Source organism: Serinus canaria, chromosome 26 (genome assembly GCF_022539315.1).
Source record: "Serinus canaria isolate serCan28SL12 chromosome 26, serCan2020, whole genome shotgun sequence".
NCBI lineage: Eukaryota > Metazoa > Chordata > Aves > Passeriformes > Fringillidae > Serinus > Serinus canaria.
The window spans coordinates 2497050-2514893 of record NC_066339.1 but is presented as its reverse complement, the minus strand read 5'-3'; the positions used below and the strand labels follow the sequence as shown (position 1 = coordinate 2514893).

At 54.4% G+C, this 17844-nt stretch overlaps 1 protein-coding gene and 1 long non-coding RNA gene across 5 annotated transcripts; one reads left to right on the top strand and one right to left on the bottom strand.

Annotated features, from left to right (window-relative positions):
• Nucleotides 1–588: 588 nt before the first annotated feature.
• Nucleotides 589–12943, top strand: MTCH1 (mitochondrial carrier 1). 4 transcript variants are annotated; one of them, XM_050985074.1, is made up of 12 exons: nt 589–879; nt 2141–2225; nt 3553–3659; nt 4038–4115; nt 4401–4458; nt 5226–5277; nt 6240–6299; nt 9388–9481; nt 9804–9851; nt 10041–10108; nt 10787–10862; nt 11292–11500. In XM_050985074.1, exons 1-12 carry the CDS (start codon nt 604–606, stop codon nt 11361–11363), a joined length of 1074 nt encoding a protein of 357 aa, XP_050841031.1. In that variant the 5' UTR covers nt 589–603; the 3' UTR covers nt 11364–11500. The 4 variants fall into 4 exon arrangements, with proteins under 4 accessions (XP_050841031.1, XP_050841029.1, XP_050841030.1 ...); XM_050985072.1 differs by lacking the exon at nt 10787–10862 and having other exon boundaries at nt 11292–12943; XM_050985073.1 differs by lacking the exon at nt 10041–10108 and having other exon boundaries at nt 11292–11610.
• LOC127060788 (uncharacterized) lies at nt 12894–17780 on the bottom strand. Its single transcript, XR_007780100.1, has 2 exons — nt 17014–17780; nt 12894–14746 (listed from the first exon to the last, which is right to left on the bottom strand). It is a non-coding gene; the product is annotated as an uncharacterized LOC127060788 (long non-coding RNA).
• Nucleotides 17781–17844: the final 64 nt, after the last annotated feature.

The following is a 17844-nucleotide window of genomic DNA, read 5'->3' as shown; positions in this document are numbered from 1 at the left end:
CCCCAGTAGCCAGAGCAATGCTGGAGCCAGCACGTTCCTTTTTCCTCTTTTCTTTTCCTTTCCTTTTATTTTTGGGGTCTTTTTTTATTCTCCTCGTTCTCTTTCTCTTCTCTTCTTCTCTTCTCTTCTCTTCTCTTCTCTTCTCTTCTCTTCTCTTCTCTTCTCTTCTCTTCTCTTCTCTTCTCTTCTCTTCTCTTCTCTTCTCTTCTCTTCTCTTCTCTTCTCTCTTCTCTCTTCTCTTCCTCCTTCATTCTTTTCCCTTCCCCCCTTTTTTCTCCTTTCCCTTCCCTTCCCTTCCCTTCCCCTTCCTTCCCCTTCCCCTTCCCCTTCCCCTTCCCTTCCCTTCCCTTCCCCTTCCCCTTCCCCTTCCCCTTCCCTTCCCCTTCCCTTCCCCTTCCCCTTCCCTTCCCCTTCCCCTTCCCCTTCCCTCTTTAACTCGAGTTATCTTTTCTCTCTCCCCTTTCCCCAAACCCCTCTCCCGTGTGCTCACAAACATGGTCAGGCGCTAACACCCAGCTCCACAAATCCCTAAAACCCTTCTCCTTTTTCCGCGGCCCCTCCGCCTCTCCCGCCCCTCTCCCGCCGCCGCCATCGCCGCCCCTCATGCCGGGTCCCCCCCTGCCCCGCAATGGTTCCTCCCTCCCGCCGCTGTCCCCCCCCCCCCTGCCCCGCGCCGCAGTGGTGGCGGCCGGCGCGCGGCCCGGTGACGCGCGAGCCATGGCGGCCATGGCGGCGCTGCCCCCGACGCCGCTGTCGCCGCCTGGCGGGGGCGCGGCGGACGCGGCGGGGCCTGAGGGCGCCGAGGGCCTGTTCGTGCTGCTGGGCGCGGGGCTCGCCGCCGCCAGCCACCCCCTGCTCTACGTCAAACTGCTCGTGCAGGTCCGCTCGGGGGGGAGAGCGGGGAGGGCGACGGTGCAGTGGGAGTCCCGTGTATAACGGGGGTGGCGACTCCGGGATAACGGGAGGATTTCTGGATAATGCTCCCATGGAGGCCTCCGTGCGCTGGGGGTCACTGTTTGTACAGCCCTGCCCGGTATGCGGGGGCCCCTGTGCGGTGGGGGCACCTGTAGGACGGGGGGCACCTATGGAAGGGGGGACCTCGGTGTAATTAACGGGGTGGGGTTTCTGTGGGTAACGGGGCTTCGGGACCCCGGTGTAACGGGAGGAGATATATATATATATATATATATATATACATGGATTTCCATAGGGGCACTGGATTCCTGCAGTGCCCCCATGGGACCCCCCGTGTGCTCGGGTTATATCCGCAGCATGTACAGCCCCCCCCCCGATACAGCGGGACCCCCTGTGCAATGGGGGTGTCTGTAGAATGGGGGGCACCTACAGGATGGGGGACCCCCATGTGTAACGGGGTGGGATGGGGAATCGGGACCCCGGTGTCACGGGTGGAAGTGGATTCCTGGTTCGTGCCCCTGTGGAGACCTTGGGCACCTATAGAATGGAGGACCCCCATGTGTAATGGGGTGCAGTCCCTGTGTGGGATGGGGGATCGGGACCCCGGTGTCACGGGTGGAAGTGGATTCCTGGTTCGTGCCCCTCTGGAGGCCTCCCTGCCCTGGGGGTCACTGTACATGCGGCCCCCCATTATAAGGGACCCCCTGAGCACTTAGAGAATGAGGGACATCTGGGTAATGGAGTACCCGTATGTAAGGGAGTGGGGTCCCCTGTACACTGGTGGACCCTATATAAAAATGGGGTCCTATATAATAGGAGGGTGAGGATGCCTTCTGCAGTGGGGGTACTCTGTACAGGGAATAGGGGACACCATATAATGGAGGGGTGAGGCCCCCCATACAATGGGGGCTCCTTTGTAACAGGGTGTTGGGACCTCTCCTGTGATAGGGAATGGGGACACCCAGCAAGCAATCTGGGAACCCCTATAAAATTACTCCTCTGCCATGGGGCCTCCTATATAAGGCATGATAGGGAACCCCAAGACCCTCTCAGTAACAGGAACCCCCCAAAATGGGAGGGTGGAGGATCCCCTGTAACCTGGGGACCCCATAAAAAGGGGAAAGGAGTACCTGAGAGTGATGGGGGATGCTGGGATCAATCCTGTTCATCCCAGGGACTTAGGGAGCACCAGAACAGAGATCTGCTCACGAGCTTTCTCTCTCAGGTTGGCCATGAGCCACTACCTCCAACCATTGGAAGAAATGTGCTGGGAAGGAAGGTCCTGTACCTGCCTGGCTTCTTCACCTACGGTGAGTGACTGTCCCTCCCTGCCAGCACGAGGTCCTGCCCTCGTGAAATCAGGGCTGGGAGCTGCCAGGCAGCCTGAGCTGATCCCCAGCAGCACTCCCACATCCCCCTGGGGTCATCCCAAGGCTCCAGTGAGCCATAAACCACCACAACTTGCAAGACTGTCACATTTATGTACCTATTGCTGGGGACAGGAGGGTGTTGGTGCTGCATCGTGTTCCTGTGAAACATTGCTCTGGGTTTGCACCGTGGTAGAGGGGTTTGGGGGGTTTTAGGTGCTGTAGGCTTGTTGCAGGAGGTTTTTGTGTGTTTTGGAGGTTGCAAAATACTTTCCTTCTCCAAAACAGCCCTGGAATAACCTGCCCCCTGCCCTGCTCATTTGTGTTGTAGATGGAGCCCTAAAGGGACAGAAATACCAAGAAAAGGGCAGGTAATACGTTTAGAAGAAAAAAAAAATTGGTATTTTCCTTTTTTTGTGGGTGCAGCAGCATGGGAGAGGTGGGTGAGTACTTTGTGACCTGGTGTCACAGCAGGTTTGCTGTGGGGAAGGGGAATGCACTGTCCTGACAGCTGATCTGGGCCAATCCCAAAATCAGCCAGTGATATCCATGGGGTGGAAGCAGCACAGGAGGAGGATGAGAGCACTGGAAGCCCATCTGGGACAACCAGGGCTGGAAATGCTCCAGTGCTGCCCTTTGGAAGATGCAGTTTCCAGAGATATGGGCAGTGTGGGTGATGGAGAGGTGCAGAGCCCACCTGGCTTTGCTTGGACAGCACAGGACAGGGGCCAGGAGCAGTCAGCAGCCACCAGCACATAGTGGGTTCTATCCCACCTTGTTACATGTGGGAGAAATGGGATCTCTGGGCTTTTTTTGCAACTGGAGACCTGAGGAAGTTTGTCTGGGAGAAGATGGTGGGGCAGGAACTGAACATGGGTTTGTGAGATCCACATGAACCCTGAGTCAGACCTTCCTGGGGCAGAGGGAGGAGGTGACAGCACAGAGCACATGGGATGATCCCCCCTGCCTGGTTCAGTCCAAACTGCCTTGGAGCCCTTTCAGGTGAGCAAAACCATCAAAAGACAAAAAGTTGCCCAAAATATTGGAGCTGTTCTTCCACATTAGGCAGATGACAGAGTACAAATTCTTGTCCTCCACTATGAAGTTTCTTTAGCACTGTTACAATAAATCACTTACTGTGGGGCCATGGAGTGGCTGGCGTGCTCAGCTGAATCTGGTGTGGTTTCATCTGAACCCTGGGGCTGTTTGGGGTGCTCTGCATGCACTGTCCCCTTCCTGACTGACAGCAGCCTGGTGTTGTCCCACCCAGCCAGACACATCGTGGAGGTGGATGGGAAGAGAGGCCTCTTCCGTGGCCTGACTCCTCGCCTCATCTCAAGCACTTTATCAACCATCACCAGGGGGAGTGTGAAGAAGGTAAAGGTCGGCTTCTCTCTCCATTAATCACCTGCAGGGTCAGTGCTACTGCTGCAAGGGCTGCACAGGAGGACTGATGCACCCATCCCACTCCATCTCCTAAGGGAATTCTTCCAGTGCCCTTATCCCCAAAGCATTTTTTAATTTATAAACCATTTTAATTTGATTTGGTATCCCCATGCCTTGTATCCTCTGTCAGCAGTTTTGTGACTCCTCAATCCCTCTATTTTACTTTCCATCCATTCTTCTCCTGTGTTCCTTCTTGCCTGTTTGTCTTGGCCTTGCATCTAGAGCACAGCTTTTTGTGGTTGCCCCTTGTCCTCAGACATTGTGGGTCAGCATCTCCATCAATTCTGACCATCTTCCCTCTCCACTCAGGCTTTTCCACTGGAAGACATGGAACACGTGTCTAACAAGGATGATGTGAAAACTTCACTTAGGAAAGTGGTCAGAGAGGTGAGAAGTGGATATTGCCCATTCATGAGTGTCTGGGGACATCCCTGGGGATGTGGGTGAGAGAAACTGGGGTGAGAAGTTTGTGGTGAGAAGTTTGTGGATTTGTTTGTCTATCAGTGGCCATTCTGTGTCTATCCATTAAATAATTCACAGGAGCAGAGGTTCACAAAAACAGATCTCAAAAGAGGGACCCAAAATGTGTTTCCCCACACTGAGGGAAAGGGCTGGGCCATACAAGAAGAGCAGCACAGCTTTTTTCACAGGTGTTTTTTCCTCTCTTCCCAGACATCCCACGAGATGATGATGCAGTGTGTGTCCCGGGTTGTCTCACACCCTCTGCACGGTGAGTCCTGTGCCCTGGCTGGCAGCCCCCTCCAGACTGGGCATCACCCCAAACCCTGCACACTCAGGGGGATGATTCTTATGATACTTCTCTATCATATGAGGCTGAAGCTGGCCTTTGCCTTCAGGCACTAACACAGCTCAGCAATGAGTTTCTCTCTTGCCACTCATCCAGGACCTTGTCCTAGAGATCCCATTGGGGTTAGGGCCAGTAGCAGCCTTCCAGTGCCTAAAGGGGCTCCAAGAGAGCTGGAAAGGGACTTTGGATGAGGGCATGGAGACACAGGACACAGGGAATGACTTCCCACTGCTGGAGAGCTGGGTTAGATGGGATATTGGGAAGAAATCTTCTCTGTGAGGGTGGGGAGGCCCTGGCACAGGTTGCCCAGAGAAGCTGTGGCTGTCGCATCCCTGGAAGTGTCCAAGACCGGGTTGGACAGGGCTTGGAGCAACCTGGGGTAGTGGAAGGTGTCCCTGCCTATGCCAGGGGGTTTGGAAAATGATAGATCTTTTGGAAAAAGATAGGGACCTGATAGATCCCTTCCAACCCAAACCTCTCTGTGATCCTCTGAAATCCTTCCCACCACTTACAGGCTCAGGAAAGGCCCCAGTTTCTAATGAGTCTTGCAGTGCTGATGACCACTGAGAGGAGCTGGAGATGCTGTGAGTTGAGGGAGAGCAGAAGGGTCATGTTTCATTTTCCTTCACATCCATTACAACCCAAACTGGATTTGTTTGTCTATCAGCCCTGTGTTTCTTTCCTCCCAGTGATCTCCATGCGCTGCATGGTCCAGTTCGTGGGCCGGGAAGTCAAATACAGGTGAGTGGCTGCAGCTGGGAAGGGTCTGGGGTCAGGGGTGCCAGGTACTGACCCCAGAGCAAATATAGGATGCTCAGGGATGGTCCCTGTGAGTGGGGCATGGCTGGAGCAGGCTGCTTACAACCCTTCACCTCCCAGGGAAGTGATCTGAAAGAAGCCACCACATTCCCTTCAATCCATAGAAAATAAACACTGCTGGTAGCCTAATGAAACTTGATGGTGGCTCCCATGCCATGGAGAACAGGGTTATCCAGGAGGCTTGGGAGACTAAAAAGTGCATCTGAGCTGTGCTTAGAGGGTGGGTGACTGGGGCTTGAAGGGGTGTGGGAAGGCTGGGCTCTGTCCCTGACGTGCCTCTGTTCCACCTTGTGCCTGTTTGGGGCTGTATGACCCCTTGCTGATCACACAGCGAGTCTCCTGCCTTTTTCCTTTGGCTATTAATGGAAAGGGAAGGCAGCAGGGAGGCAGAGTGGATAATACAAAGCTTTGCTGCAGCCCTGCTTAGTCTGTAAAATTTTTCCAAGCCTTTTGCAGTACCAGCTGCCTCTCTGCAGGGCAAAACTGCCTGTGGAGCAATGTGGAGGCACACTAGAAAGGATTGCAGCCAGCCCACAACAGCCAGCTCGAGTTCCCAAAGGCAGACAGGGTTCTTGGGCTTAGAATCAGCCAAATCAAACCATATCACACAACACCTGTACCCACTCACAAAACCTCACAGAGCTCTTGTACCTTCAGCATTGAACAGTTGTGTGCAGGTTGGGTGTTCTGCTGGGTGTCACTGCAGACTGGCAGAGTACACACACGACCTTCCTTCCCTCAATCCTGCCTGGTCTGAGGAGAATAGGCAGAACGAGCTGCCTTCTGCTGGAATGATGGCTGAGGGCTGCAGGATGTGTATGAAGCTGCACAGGGCAGAGGTGGAACAACTCTGCACACTCACAGCTCTTTTCCTTTCTTGGCAGCGGTGTGTTCAGTGCCATTGGCAGGATATTTAAGGAAGAAGGGGTCCTGGGATTCTTTGTGTAAGTGAATTGTTGTTTAAATACTTTCTCCCGTAGCCTGAAGGCACTGATGGCTCTCCCAGCACCTCTGCCACCCCCAGCTGGAGTCACACTGAGCTGAAACCTTGTCTGACCGTGGGACTCCCACATCACTCCCACGATTAAATCTGTGCCTTTGACAGCACTCCAGTTTGACCATTAAGCTTGCCCCAGATCTTATCTTCAATCAAACCTTCAGAGCCCAGAGGAAACTGTGTTTTTTCTTATCTTTCTTTTTTCCCTCGGTGCTTCTTTGTGTTTCAGTGAAGGGCCATTTAAAGCATTTGTTTGTGCAACAGGCACCAAGATCAAGTGCAACAATAAGTTCCCTTGTTGAAATGAAAGCCAGGGCCTGGATAAGCAGCATATTCCTCTGCAGAGCACCGTGGGTGCTTGTAATGAGCAGGTTTACCTGTGTGCTTGGAGTGTGGTGGTGCCTGGACCAGGAGGAGCTGAAAGGTGTTTCCAGCTGCTTACAGAGCATGGCAAATTGGTGCATCACTGAAATGGAAGTTTAGTGGACACCTTTTTTGCTTGAACCCTTAATTAATGCTTCTTGCCTTTCTTTTTCACATCTACATAAAAGCAGAACCACCTGCTGTCTCTGTTCATGGTAGGGAGATAACTCACTTCATTATGTCAATAATAGTAAAGGCAGCTCTGGAATTTCAGTAGGGGTTTCCAGGATGCCTTTGGTTCTGCAGTCACAAAATATGGGCCTCCAGATGAAACCTGGATGCATCAGGAAGAGGGAAGCAATCACAGGGGGTCTCACCCTGTCCTTCCCCAAGGGGAAATGGCCAGGGATCTGCAGTGACACCCACTGAGTGTCACTGCTTCTTCCTTTGGCAGCTCACAGCTTCTCAGCTGAGCTGTGCAGCTCCAAATCTGCTCCACTAAATACAGGATGCTCTGGGATGGTCCCTGTGAGTGGGGCATGGCTGGAGCAGGCTGCTCACAGCCCTCCACCTCCCAGGGAAGTGATGTGAAAGAAGCCACCACATTCCCTTCCATCCACATAAAATAAACACTGCTGGTAGCCTAATGAAACTTGATGGTTCTCAGGAAAGGCTTTAACACAGCCCAAACTGTCTCAGGAGGGCTCTGAAGTTCTACATGCTCTATAACCCTGTTAGGAAATCCCACTGCTGTGAGGGGAGCACCAACTGCATCTGAAGGACCAAACTGCTGGTTTTCTCCTCTCAGCCCTGGTGCAATCCCAGCACATCCACTGCCCTAAAATCATGGCAGTGCACTTGTTTCTTGTGGCCTTATAACAGTGGCACACACTCTGGGTACAGATAAAGACTTTTCAAAGATGGATTTATCTCCCTCCCCTCATATCTGCAACAGGCTCCTGCCAGCCCAGGAAGGTGTTCCCTGAGCTCCAAAGCTGCTGGGCATGGTCAGCTCAAGGTTGGCTTGTCCCAGGTCCCTTGCACTGGGGTTTCTGCTGTTGGGTCACATTACTGTACATCATTCAGGCTTTCCCCTCTGCCTGCTGCTATTCCAGCTTTTCATCATCCAAAAATATTCCGAGTTCAGATCTTGGACATCTCAACAGGTTTGAGAATTGCAGCACTCACTTTTTTATGTCAATAGTAGTAAAGACAGCGCTGGAATTCCAGGAGGGGTTTTCAGGCCTGATGCCTTTGGCTTGTTGGCTTTTTTTAGTTCCTTTGTGCAGCTCTCAGACCCCTGGTTTCCAATCATCCAGTTCAGGGCCAGCAGCTGTCATTACTTTGGAGGGGAGGAAGGGATGGGATCCTTATTGGAAGTGGAATAAAGAGTCTGACTCCCTATTAACAGTTGGGTGAGGTTTTCCTTATGGGGCTGCCCTGGCCCAGCCCTTTGCTTCTGGAATTTATTAGGATCTGTTGTATCTGCAGCAGCTCAGGAGCTTCAGTCTTAACTTTGAGTTAGAGAAAGGATGGTTTTTACAAAGGCTGAAAGCCAAACACAAAGCAGAACATCTCTTTGGGGCCAGAGAGCTTTGATTTCTTTGTCCTGTCTGCTGCTCTCATGTATCACATCTTTGAAGCCAGTGAATCTTCTGTTGAAGGTTTCTGCTGTGCCTGGCCCCTGAGACCTCAGCTGCATCCCCAGGGCTGCTGGGGCCTTAACAATGCATAGGTTGTTCCCCAAACCAGTCCCAGTTGCTGCTCTGCTGCTGCAGCAGCCACAGCAGGAAACAAGCTGGTCCCTTGCTCTGATGAGGCAGTGTGGTGTTGGGAAGAAACAAAAGGCTCAGTTAACGTGCCTAGAGGTGCCTGGAGGTGGCTCTTTCCAGCTCAGCGAACACTCCTGTGGCTCTTGACAGGCTCCTTTTCAGAGCTGACCACATCTGCTGGTGAAACACAGGTTTGACACACACCTGCATCCTTTTGCAGTGGAACAACCCCTGTAAAAGCAGGAAACTCTGCCCTGCTGCAGCAGATGCTGCAGAAGCACCAACAAACTGGAGAAACCCTCTGGAGTATTTTGTTAAAGATTTAGTGCTATTAACTGAAAGAGCTGGCAGTGCTGGTGCTGCTGGGAGCTCCGGGATGTCAGTGGGAGGCATTAACCAGAGAACTGTTCTCCTGGGGGCAGCAGGGACTGGGAAAAATCAGTGTTCCCCCAGTTACTCCCACTTCTCAGTGGAGCAGGTTGTGCAGGGACAAACCCTCTCATTTTCGATTTCTTAAAGAAGGGAGATTCCACAAAGAGATGAACTTCTCATTCTGCATCCAAAAGAGCATCTTCAGAAATGGAAACCACTTCATCTTTCTCACTTGGGTTTCTCAGCAGGAGTTGGGCCAGGAAGGGATTTGGGATAGAACAAGGGGAACTGAGTCATGCCCAAAAAACAGATCCCAAAACCTTTCCAGCCAGAGCAGCATGTGTAGTACCAAATTTGAAGGCTGAGAGCTCTTCCCGGACATCTCCCTTTTCAGTTCCTCCCAAAGTAAAAATTTCATTTTGGGGGAGTAGAGTTCCTTTGAGCTGGTGGAGGGAAGGAGGGCTGAGCATCTCAGGAGGTGGCACTGGGACCCTCCTGCACCTCACACCCCTCTTTTTGCCCTTGCAGTGGGTTAGTCCCTCATGTCCTGGGGGATGTCATCTTCCTCTGGTGCTGCAACCTCCTGGCTCACTTCATCAACACCTACGCTGTGGACGACAATGTGAGTGGAGGTGCCTGAGGGAGGGCTTGGGGCCTGGACCAAGCACCTGCAGTGGGAAGGGGCTGATTTTATACAGACCCCAGGCTTTGAGGATGTCCCTGTGAGAGTGCTGGGGGCTCTGTCTGCTCAGGGCTGTGTTTCACCTGCACTTTGGGGGATCACAGTTCCCCAGATGCCTTCCCAGACTCCCAGCTGGAACGCAGCTGCTCTTTGTTGTTTTCTGCCTCCTCCCTTGCTCCTTGGCTCAGGGAATGTCACATAATGGCAGTGCCAGCCTGGTGTCATCCCCCTGCTCCACAACGCCTTTGGTTTCTCTCTGCAGTTCAGCCAGGCCTCGGTGATCCGGAGCTACACCAAGTTCGTGATGGGGGTATGTTGGCAGCTGCCCTGTCCCTTCCCCTCCTCCTGCCACCTCTGGGCTAACAGCTCATGCTCTGGGGACACAGGCTGGTCTGTACTTGACATCCCTTATCCAAGGATAACTACTAACATGCAAAAGCTGGAAATAGCGTTTTTGACATGGGGAGCGTTAGAGGCTGCTGGTTTTCTGTGCTTTCAGATCGCTGTGAGCATGCTGACCTACCCGTTCCTTCTCGTGGGAGATCTCATGGCAGTGAACAACTGTGGGTATGTCCTTCACACTGAGATCTAAAGCTTTCCCTTCCTTTCTTGCAGCCCCTTGTTGTCTGAATGGGCTGCTAACGACCGTAAAGCTTTCTTCCAGCCTGTAAACTCTGTGGCACCTCGCAGAGCTGGCTCGTTTCCTGTCCCAGGTTGCTTATAATTTTAGATCAGAGGGCACAGACACGAGCAGCAGAAAAGCTCAGGTGGTTAGAAATCGGGAGAGTTGTGGTGGTCTGAGCTGAGCTGGAGTCACAGGGATCAAAGGGACAGTGCTGGCTCCAGGGAGCAGCACGAGGGAAGCAGAGCTCTTATGGCAGCCATGGGAGCAGACAGGAGCAGGACCAAGCTTGCCTTCCCAATCGCACTGCTGCAAGTGTTCTGCATTTTTGCTCATGGGAACGGGATCCAAGTCTGGTGCCGTGTTTTCTCAGTATCTGCTGGCTTTTGAAGGTGTAGATACGGTCCTGGACTCTCAAAGTCTCCAGGTAACGCTCCTTGTTTGTGCACTCTGGGGGTAATTAAATTACAGATCTGCTGCATTGTAAATAACGAGCTGTCACTTGGCTGCCGGCCCGGTGTGGACACTGTCCCCGTGTCCTCATTCACACTTCCTGCTGTTCTTGTGTTACCTGTGCTGGTAAGGTGACACATCCACCTCAGCTGTTCCCTGTTGCCGTGCAGGTTGCGAGCCGGCCTCCCTCCCTATGCTCCCGCCTTTGCATCCTGGATTCACTGCTGGAGGTACCTCAGTGCTCAGGTGAGGGAGCAGGGCACACACGGGGCTTTGGGCTCCCTCTGCTCCTTTCCCAAGTCTCCAGCATCCTCCAAAAGTGCCTGTGCTACATCCTTGCCATGCTCTGTAGGCTCCTTCTGTCCCTCCAGTTCTGGCCCTGGTACCAGCATGGCAGTGCTGCTCTGCCCATTGCACACCCCGAGCTTGCAGCATGTGAGCTTTTATCCCTTGCATTGCACACAGCAGAGTCTGTGCCCCTCTGCATCTGTCACCCCTGGGGGAAATGCTCAACTCCAGCACCCACCGGGCTGGAACCTCACTTTGTCCTGCAGAGCAGCCCAGGGTGCCCAAGCCTTGCAGCCCTGCCGTGGGCATGGAGTGGGGCCCTGCTAAACCAGCTGCAGTTCCCTGGGCAGGTCTCAGGCTGCCCTGACCCTGGGCTCTCCTCCTCAGGGGCAGCTGTTCCGTGGCTCCAGCCTGCTGTTCCGCAGGGCGCCCATCCCAGCCGCCTTCCCCATCGACTGACGCCTCGGCAGGGACAGCTCATCAATCTGGACTCCTCAAGAAACCCCAAGCTTGTTTCAATATCTGTATATTTCTATTTTCTGATCCAAAGTCCATGGTGCCAGAACTGACACCTCCTCTCCACAAGGCCAGGAACAGACTTCTGGACATCTGGCTCATGCTCCAGCTGCACCAAAGCTCCATCCTCGTGGCTGTCTCAACTGGGGTGTATAGCAGAGAGAGTAGAAAGCTGTTGTATCTTTGGTCCAGGCTGTAGCTCTGGAGTTGCTGGGGAAGTCCAGGAATCCAGAAAATGCCCAGGTACTAAAGGAGCCAGCCATGAGCTGCAGGGACAAAAGACTGCTTTGTTCTGCCTGAGCTGAAAAGCAGCAGGAGGTCCAAGGTCACCTCCCTGGCAAGGTTATGCCAGGTGACAGCCTCCTGCCTCATCCTCTGTGGAGAGAGCACTTTTGCCTGGCAGGTAGCTCATCCTGGGCAAGATCAACCTGGCATCCATATTTAAGGTTTGAGGGTACCTGATCACCCAGGAACATCCCACCTCCCACGGGCATGAAAAGGAAATTATAGGATCAAAATAGGGAAGGGAAACAGAGTCCCACTGCAAAGAACAGAGGAGTCCCAAAGAGATGGGTCCAGCCCAGCTCAGGCCAGCAATGGGATGTGGACATGGAGAGAGCCCTTGAGAAGGGACATGTGCTGCCAGTGGTGCTGCTTTGGGCAGGATTTCGGCTGATGGAATGGGCTGTGGGATACACCCAGCACAGCTGTGGGCTGGGCAGGCAGCCTGCACACACTCTGGGGGAGGTGAGTGCTGGGTTGGACTGGCCTGGCTGCACTGAGGGGCATCTCCCAGCTAGCAGCACCACGAGCCCTGCTGGGCTCCTGCTCCTGTTGCTGGTGGAATGGGGGCTGCTGGGATGTGAGAGCTGCACACAAAGGGCTCTCCTGCAGCAGGGGCAGCCTGCAGCCTGTCCGGGCTGTCTACAGTGAAGGGATACACCTTGAGCTGGCCAAAACCTGCTGAGGCATCAGGGTCGAAGGCTTCTGGTGCTCAGTGGAGCATGGCTGGCTCTGTGTGTAGCAGAGCTCACCAGTGGCACCAGGGCAGGATTGATGCTCAGCTTCCCAGACAAGAGTTTCTTTGCACCAGTCTGTGCTGTGATGGCAGCCAGGCAGATTCCCCCCATTGCAGTTCCCCACGAAGCAGTCTTTTGCACAGAGGTGATGCTGCACTCCCTGGGAAGAGGTTTAGCATTCCTTGAGCAGGTTCCCACGTGCTGCAGCAGCAGCAGCAGCTGGGGTCACATCTCATCCTGGTCCTCTGGGGACCTGCTATCACAGGGTTTTTTTCTCCAGCAGGCAGGGTTGATGCACACCCCAGGCAGGGCTTGCAGGACAGTGGTGGTGTGTGCTGGGAGTGGCAGCCCCCACCCAGCTCCCTTCAGTGTTGTGAAGTCCTGTCTGTCCTCCCTCGCTCCCAGTTTGTGTTACAGTTAAATAATGCATGGACCTGCTCCCTAACACCAGAGATGATTTCAAAGAGGATTTAATTATGCTCCAAAATACAGTTATAAAACAACTATTGGGTGGTTTGGTTTTTTTGGGGTGTTTTTGGTGATTGTATTTTCCCCTGTATAATGTGCTCCCTCAGGGAAGGTTTCAGTTTAAGACAGGCACTTCCTTTGGTCTTTTCTACAAATCAGGGGCTAAACCAGCTGTTTAAAACTCAGATTCCCCCTGATTTTCCTCACCTCCATGGAAGGTGGGCACATTTAGGCTGAGCAAACTGCAGTGGGTGCACCTCGAGTGAGGGTGGAGGCAGCAGAGGGCTTGGGTGCTTGAAGCAACATATGTGCAATTAGGTTTTTGGAGTTAAAATTGACCCTGAGGTCTTCTGGAAGGGGGTGATGGAGACCCTTTGCCTCTCTCAGACTGGTGAGGTGGGCTCAGCCATTCCATCTTCCCCCTCACAGCTTCATCCTTCCCTTTAATCACCTTGTTTTATGACCTGCTCCCACACAGGCCATTGCACCTGCCAGGTCACACAGCACCTGCTCAGGAACCCTTGCCCTCCAAATTTAAGCCACCTTCTGCTGCTCACATGCCTGTCAAACTTCCTGACAGCCTCTGCAGCCACTGCAGGGAAAAGTGCTATTTCCTGTCCTTTGAGGAGTTTACCTAAGGAATTTACCTAAGGGATTTACCTAAAGCTGCACCAGGGGATGCATCCTGCCAGTAATTTCTGCCGAGTTCATCAGGGCCCACAAACTTGGCTGAAAACCCAATAGTTGACAGTAGTTTTTGCTCAATTTAAATGAAAACCAGGTTTCAAAGCTTTCACTGCACTGCCTTACTTTGAAGCAAGGGGCTGCCATTCTTAGGATGATTGAATATTTTCTCACCTCCTCTTTCTATCCCTGATTCTTCTTGTCCCATGCTTCATTTGAGGGGCCCCAGGACAAATTTCATTTGAGGAGCCCCACCACAAGGACAAATGTCTGCACCAGGAGCAGGCAAGGAGACAACCCAAACCCTGGCTGGGCATCCCTCTCCCTTAAATTGCTACTCATTAGTCAGTGCCTGGCCCTGCAGCTGGTGCTCAGGTGTCCCAGCTGAAGGGGGGGATCCCACAGGAATGGGGGGATGCAGGATGGAACATGTGGTTGGGAGAACAAATGAAGGGGTGGAGGAGGAGGTTTGGTGCCCGGGATGGAGCCGGGGGTTTGTCCCGCTGGGGCTCCCCTGTCTGCCCAGGAAACAACCTCTGGTTTAAATATTGACTCTCCTGCACAAAGCCAGCCTGGGTGGGGATTGCTGCTGTTCTGTGCCCACACCGTTTATCAGCCTCCAGTGGAGAACTGAGATTGCTGGGACTTTGGCCTCATCTGCTCCCAGCTGCCCGGGGGAGAAGGGAGGCAGCGACAGCAGCCAGGAGAGGGAATCTCAGGTCAAGGCTGGTCTGTCTCTCCGCTGGGCATGGATGCTCGAGTCTGGCAGGATCTGGAAAGCAGCAAGATGAGCCTTTGTGTCAAGGGAAGTGCAGCTGAGCTCAGAGCCAATGTTCCATCCTCTCCTTTCCCCTGCAGAGCTGTCCTGCTGAAGACCCTTCAGTTCAGTCCAAACCCCCTCCTGTCCATGCCACTCTCCTGCTGTGGAGCCGGGAGGGAACATCCCAGAGAGCCCTCCCGATGCCTGGATGGTGCCTGGTGTCTTCCTGGTGTCTGGTCAGTGGGAAGGCCAAGGGCTGCCAGCCCTCCCCCGCAGCCATGGAGGGCCCCATCTTGCAGCCACGCATGAGGAAGTGCCCTGTGGCACAGCTGCCCTCGATAAGGCTGTTTGCTCTGTTCTCCCGCAGCGCTGAGCTCCACGTAGGCAAATCATTCCTTAAAAAAAAATATATATATGTAAAAAAATAACCCTCACAGAGGAGATCCTGCTGCTGGGGTGGAGGGGCTGGCTGGTGCCAGGAAATGCTCAGGGTGGGACTTGGACTGGACCCAGGCACCAGCAGTGTGGTGGCCCTGGACCTGTCCCTTTCTTCACACATCCCCATCCCCTGGGGTGGCCTTCACTCGAAATGGGGAATTACAGAGGAGCCAGGTCCTCGTGGATTCCCCCTGGATAGGGGAAATCCCGTCGGGAAACAAGAAGAGGCCACAAGGAGCACAGGAGCAAAGCTCGGCACAGCGGCCTGACCTGCCACGCTGACAGTGACAGCTCTGTCCATCACTCACAGCTGGTAAGAGGATGGGAAGGATGTGGGGAAGCGGCTTTCCATGCTCCTGCTTGCCTGCTGTGGGGGTTTTTTTAGGGTAATCTCCCTCAAATCCCTTTAAACTGAGCTGCTCTGTTCCCTCCTGGGCAGTGCTCTCAGGAGGAGCTGGTGGTATTTCATCCCACCCTGAGGGGATCTGGGTTTTTTGGGGAAGAGATGGCAGCACAAGGTCAGCACAAGGTCAGCCTCCTTTCCCTGCAGCCACCGTGACCCTTGCACACCTCCCTCGGCACTTACACCGTGCTAGGCCCCACATCCCAGGGGAGAAACACGAGGGGCAGAGTCTCCCCAGCTTTAAACTCAGCCCCTCTCCCCCTGTTGCGACCCGAGGCCGGGCCTCGCCATGGCTGCGGCCCTGGCTCGAGGCGCTGCCCCTCGCTGCAGACATGTGAATGCTCCCATCCCTCGGAATGGAGTTTCTCCCTGAAAAGCCGCCTGCGCTCTGCGGCCGGGCGGCTCTTGTCAGGCTGCCAGAGGAGGCCGGAGCAGCGTCACATGCAGCAAAGTTTTACAAGGCGAGCGAGCGTCTGGAGAGAGGGACGGGAGAGGGACGGGACACCGCACGCACACACTCGGACGCGCACGCGGAGAAACCTCCTCCAGGCTCCCTCCAGCTCTCATCCCAACGCTGATTTTTTTTCTTTCCTCCTTTTTTTTCTTCTGTTTTTGGAAGAACAAAGACTTTGGGGTGGGTTGGCGCTGTTGTTTTTCCGTGGTTGCTGTCGGTGGATGGGGGGGAGGCTGGAGGTGGAGGGGGGAGCCGGTGGCTTGAATGTGAGAAAGTCCCAAATTTCCCTGGCCGAGTTGCCGAGATCGTCTGTGCGAAACTTAGAGGAGGAAAGACGGGGTGGGGGGGGGGGGAAATAATTAAAAAATAAAATATGATGACGTCACTCAGAGCAGGGGTGCCTTCCCTGCTGCCTGTCAGATGTGCCTGAAAAGAACAGGGCAATAAAACAACAGCCGCCTCTGTCTCCCTCGTTAAACACGGCACTAATTGGATGTTAATTTTTCCTTGCTCTTCTCGCTGCTCGATTGTGAGGGCTCTGCCTGGCTCTCCCTCTCCCGCTTCCTTTCTTTCCTGTTGCAATGCTCTTGGCAGCTCTGAGGGACTCCGGACTGTGCGCTCCCCTCCCGCTCGTGGACTGGAATAATTCAGGAGCTGGGAGAATTAAAAAAGACGAGGCGCGGGGGCGAACGGTTCAGAAACAGGGCGGGCGTGATGGATTTCGAGAGCTACGCTAATCTCCCCGTTTCCCGTGCATTGTCCTGCCGACTTGGAGCTATTCTCTTCCCATTTGATTTCTCTTCCCCTCCTTTCCCTTCACATTGGGTTTGGACTGCAGGGCAAAAATATATGTTTCAAAAAAAAAAAAAAAAGGCATAAAAAAAAGGAAAAAAGGCAGGAAAAAAATAGAAAAAAGACTAGAAAAAAGGGAAAAAAGAAGAAAAAAGCCAAAAAAAAAAAAAAAAAAGAGGAAAAGAAAAAAAGCCTGGTTCAATGACGACAAACCCCCAAACCTCCTCCCAGCTCCCCCCGTCTCGCCGCGCTGCCTAACCCCTGCGTGGAAACAGGCGTTTTAGGGAGCCGGAGCAGGAAGTTGTTGTTCTCTGTCTTGCCCAGGTCATCCTTCCAGGGTATGTGTGCAAGGGCGGTGGGCACGAGGGCTCGGTGGGCGCCCAGCAGCCGTCGGCCGCCCCCCACGCTACCCCCGGCCAACGAGGCGGGTGAGCAGCGCAGGGGGAACGGGGGCCGGGTGGTGTTTTGGGGGACGCAAGAGGGGCCCAAGGGACAGGATGGGTGGGGGAGCGGAGGGGAGGGAGCAGGAGGCGGAGGTGGGGGGAGAGAGCGAGAGCCGGGGAGTAAAGTCCTACCTGGGATCGGTGCCAACTTCCTGCAAAGGGTTACAGACCCGCGGCTTTGAGAGCCCACCAGAGGCGAGTGCGCTCTTGTCACGGTTCCAAGGCGAGATGAAGGCAGCGGGAACAGGTACAGCAGATGCCGAGTGGCCTCGTTTGCCCGCCGAGCGGGGCTTCGGCTCGATTTAAGCCTCGCCGACGAGGAGCCTTCGGTGCTCCCGCCGGCGGGGGCCTCGCCATCCCCGCACGAGGCCACCGGGGCTGTCGGGTGCCAAGGGTGGGGTGGGTGGCTCGGTGGCGGGGGGGGTGTGTGTGCATGGCACGGGGGGGCCTCCGCCGCTCGCTCGCCTTCTTGCCGTTTGGATTAACATGCGGAAGATGCGCCTGTCACTTTGCTTACTGTCAGCGCCGGCTCGGGGATGGGTGACGGCTTTGTTCGGCGCAGCCGGGGGAGCCGTGCCAACTCGGACTTGGCAGGCGAAGCCGGGTGGGCAGGGAGAGGGGGACGAGGGAGCGGGAACGGCTGCTGGGGCGGCCGCGGAGGGACGTGGCCGCAGGCCCGCGTCTGAGCACGGCGGCTTTCTGTTGGCGTGCGCCTCCCTCTCCCTCCCTCTCTCCCGCGCTCGCCTGCGCCCAGGCTGGTGCAGACAAAATGAAAACGTGTTTTGTTTTGGTTTTTTGGCATCTCCCCAGCAGCGCTACCAACCCCAGCTGCCCCCCCTCCACTCCCTTTCCCAACCCGCCGTGACTCCCTTTTACAATCGGCACGACCCAGGTGCTTGGGCAGCAACAAAATAAGGCCAAAAATACCCCCTGGCACCCAAACCACCCCCAATCTGCCACCCT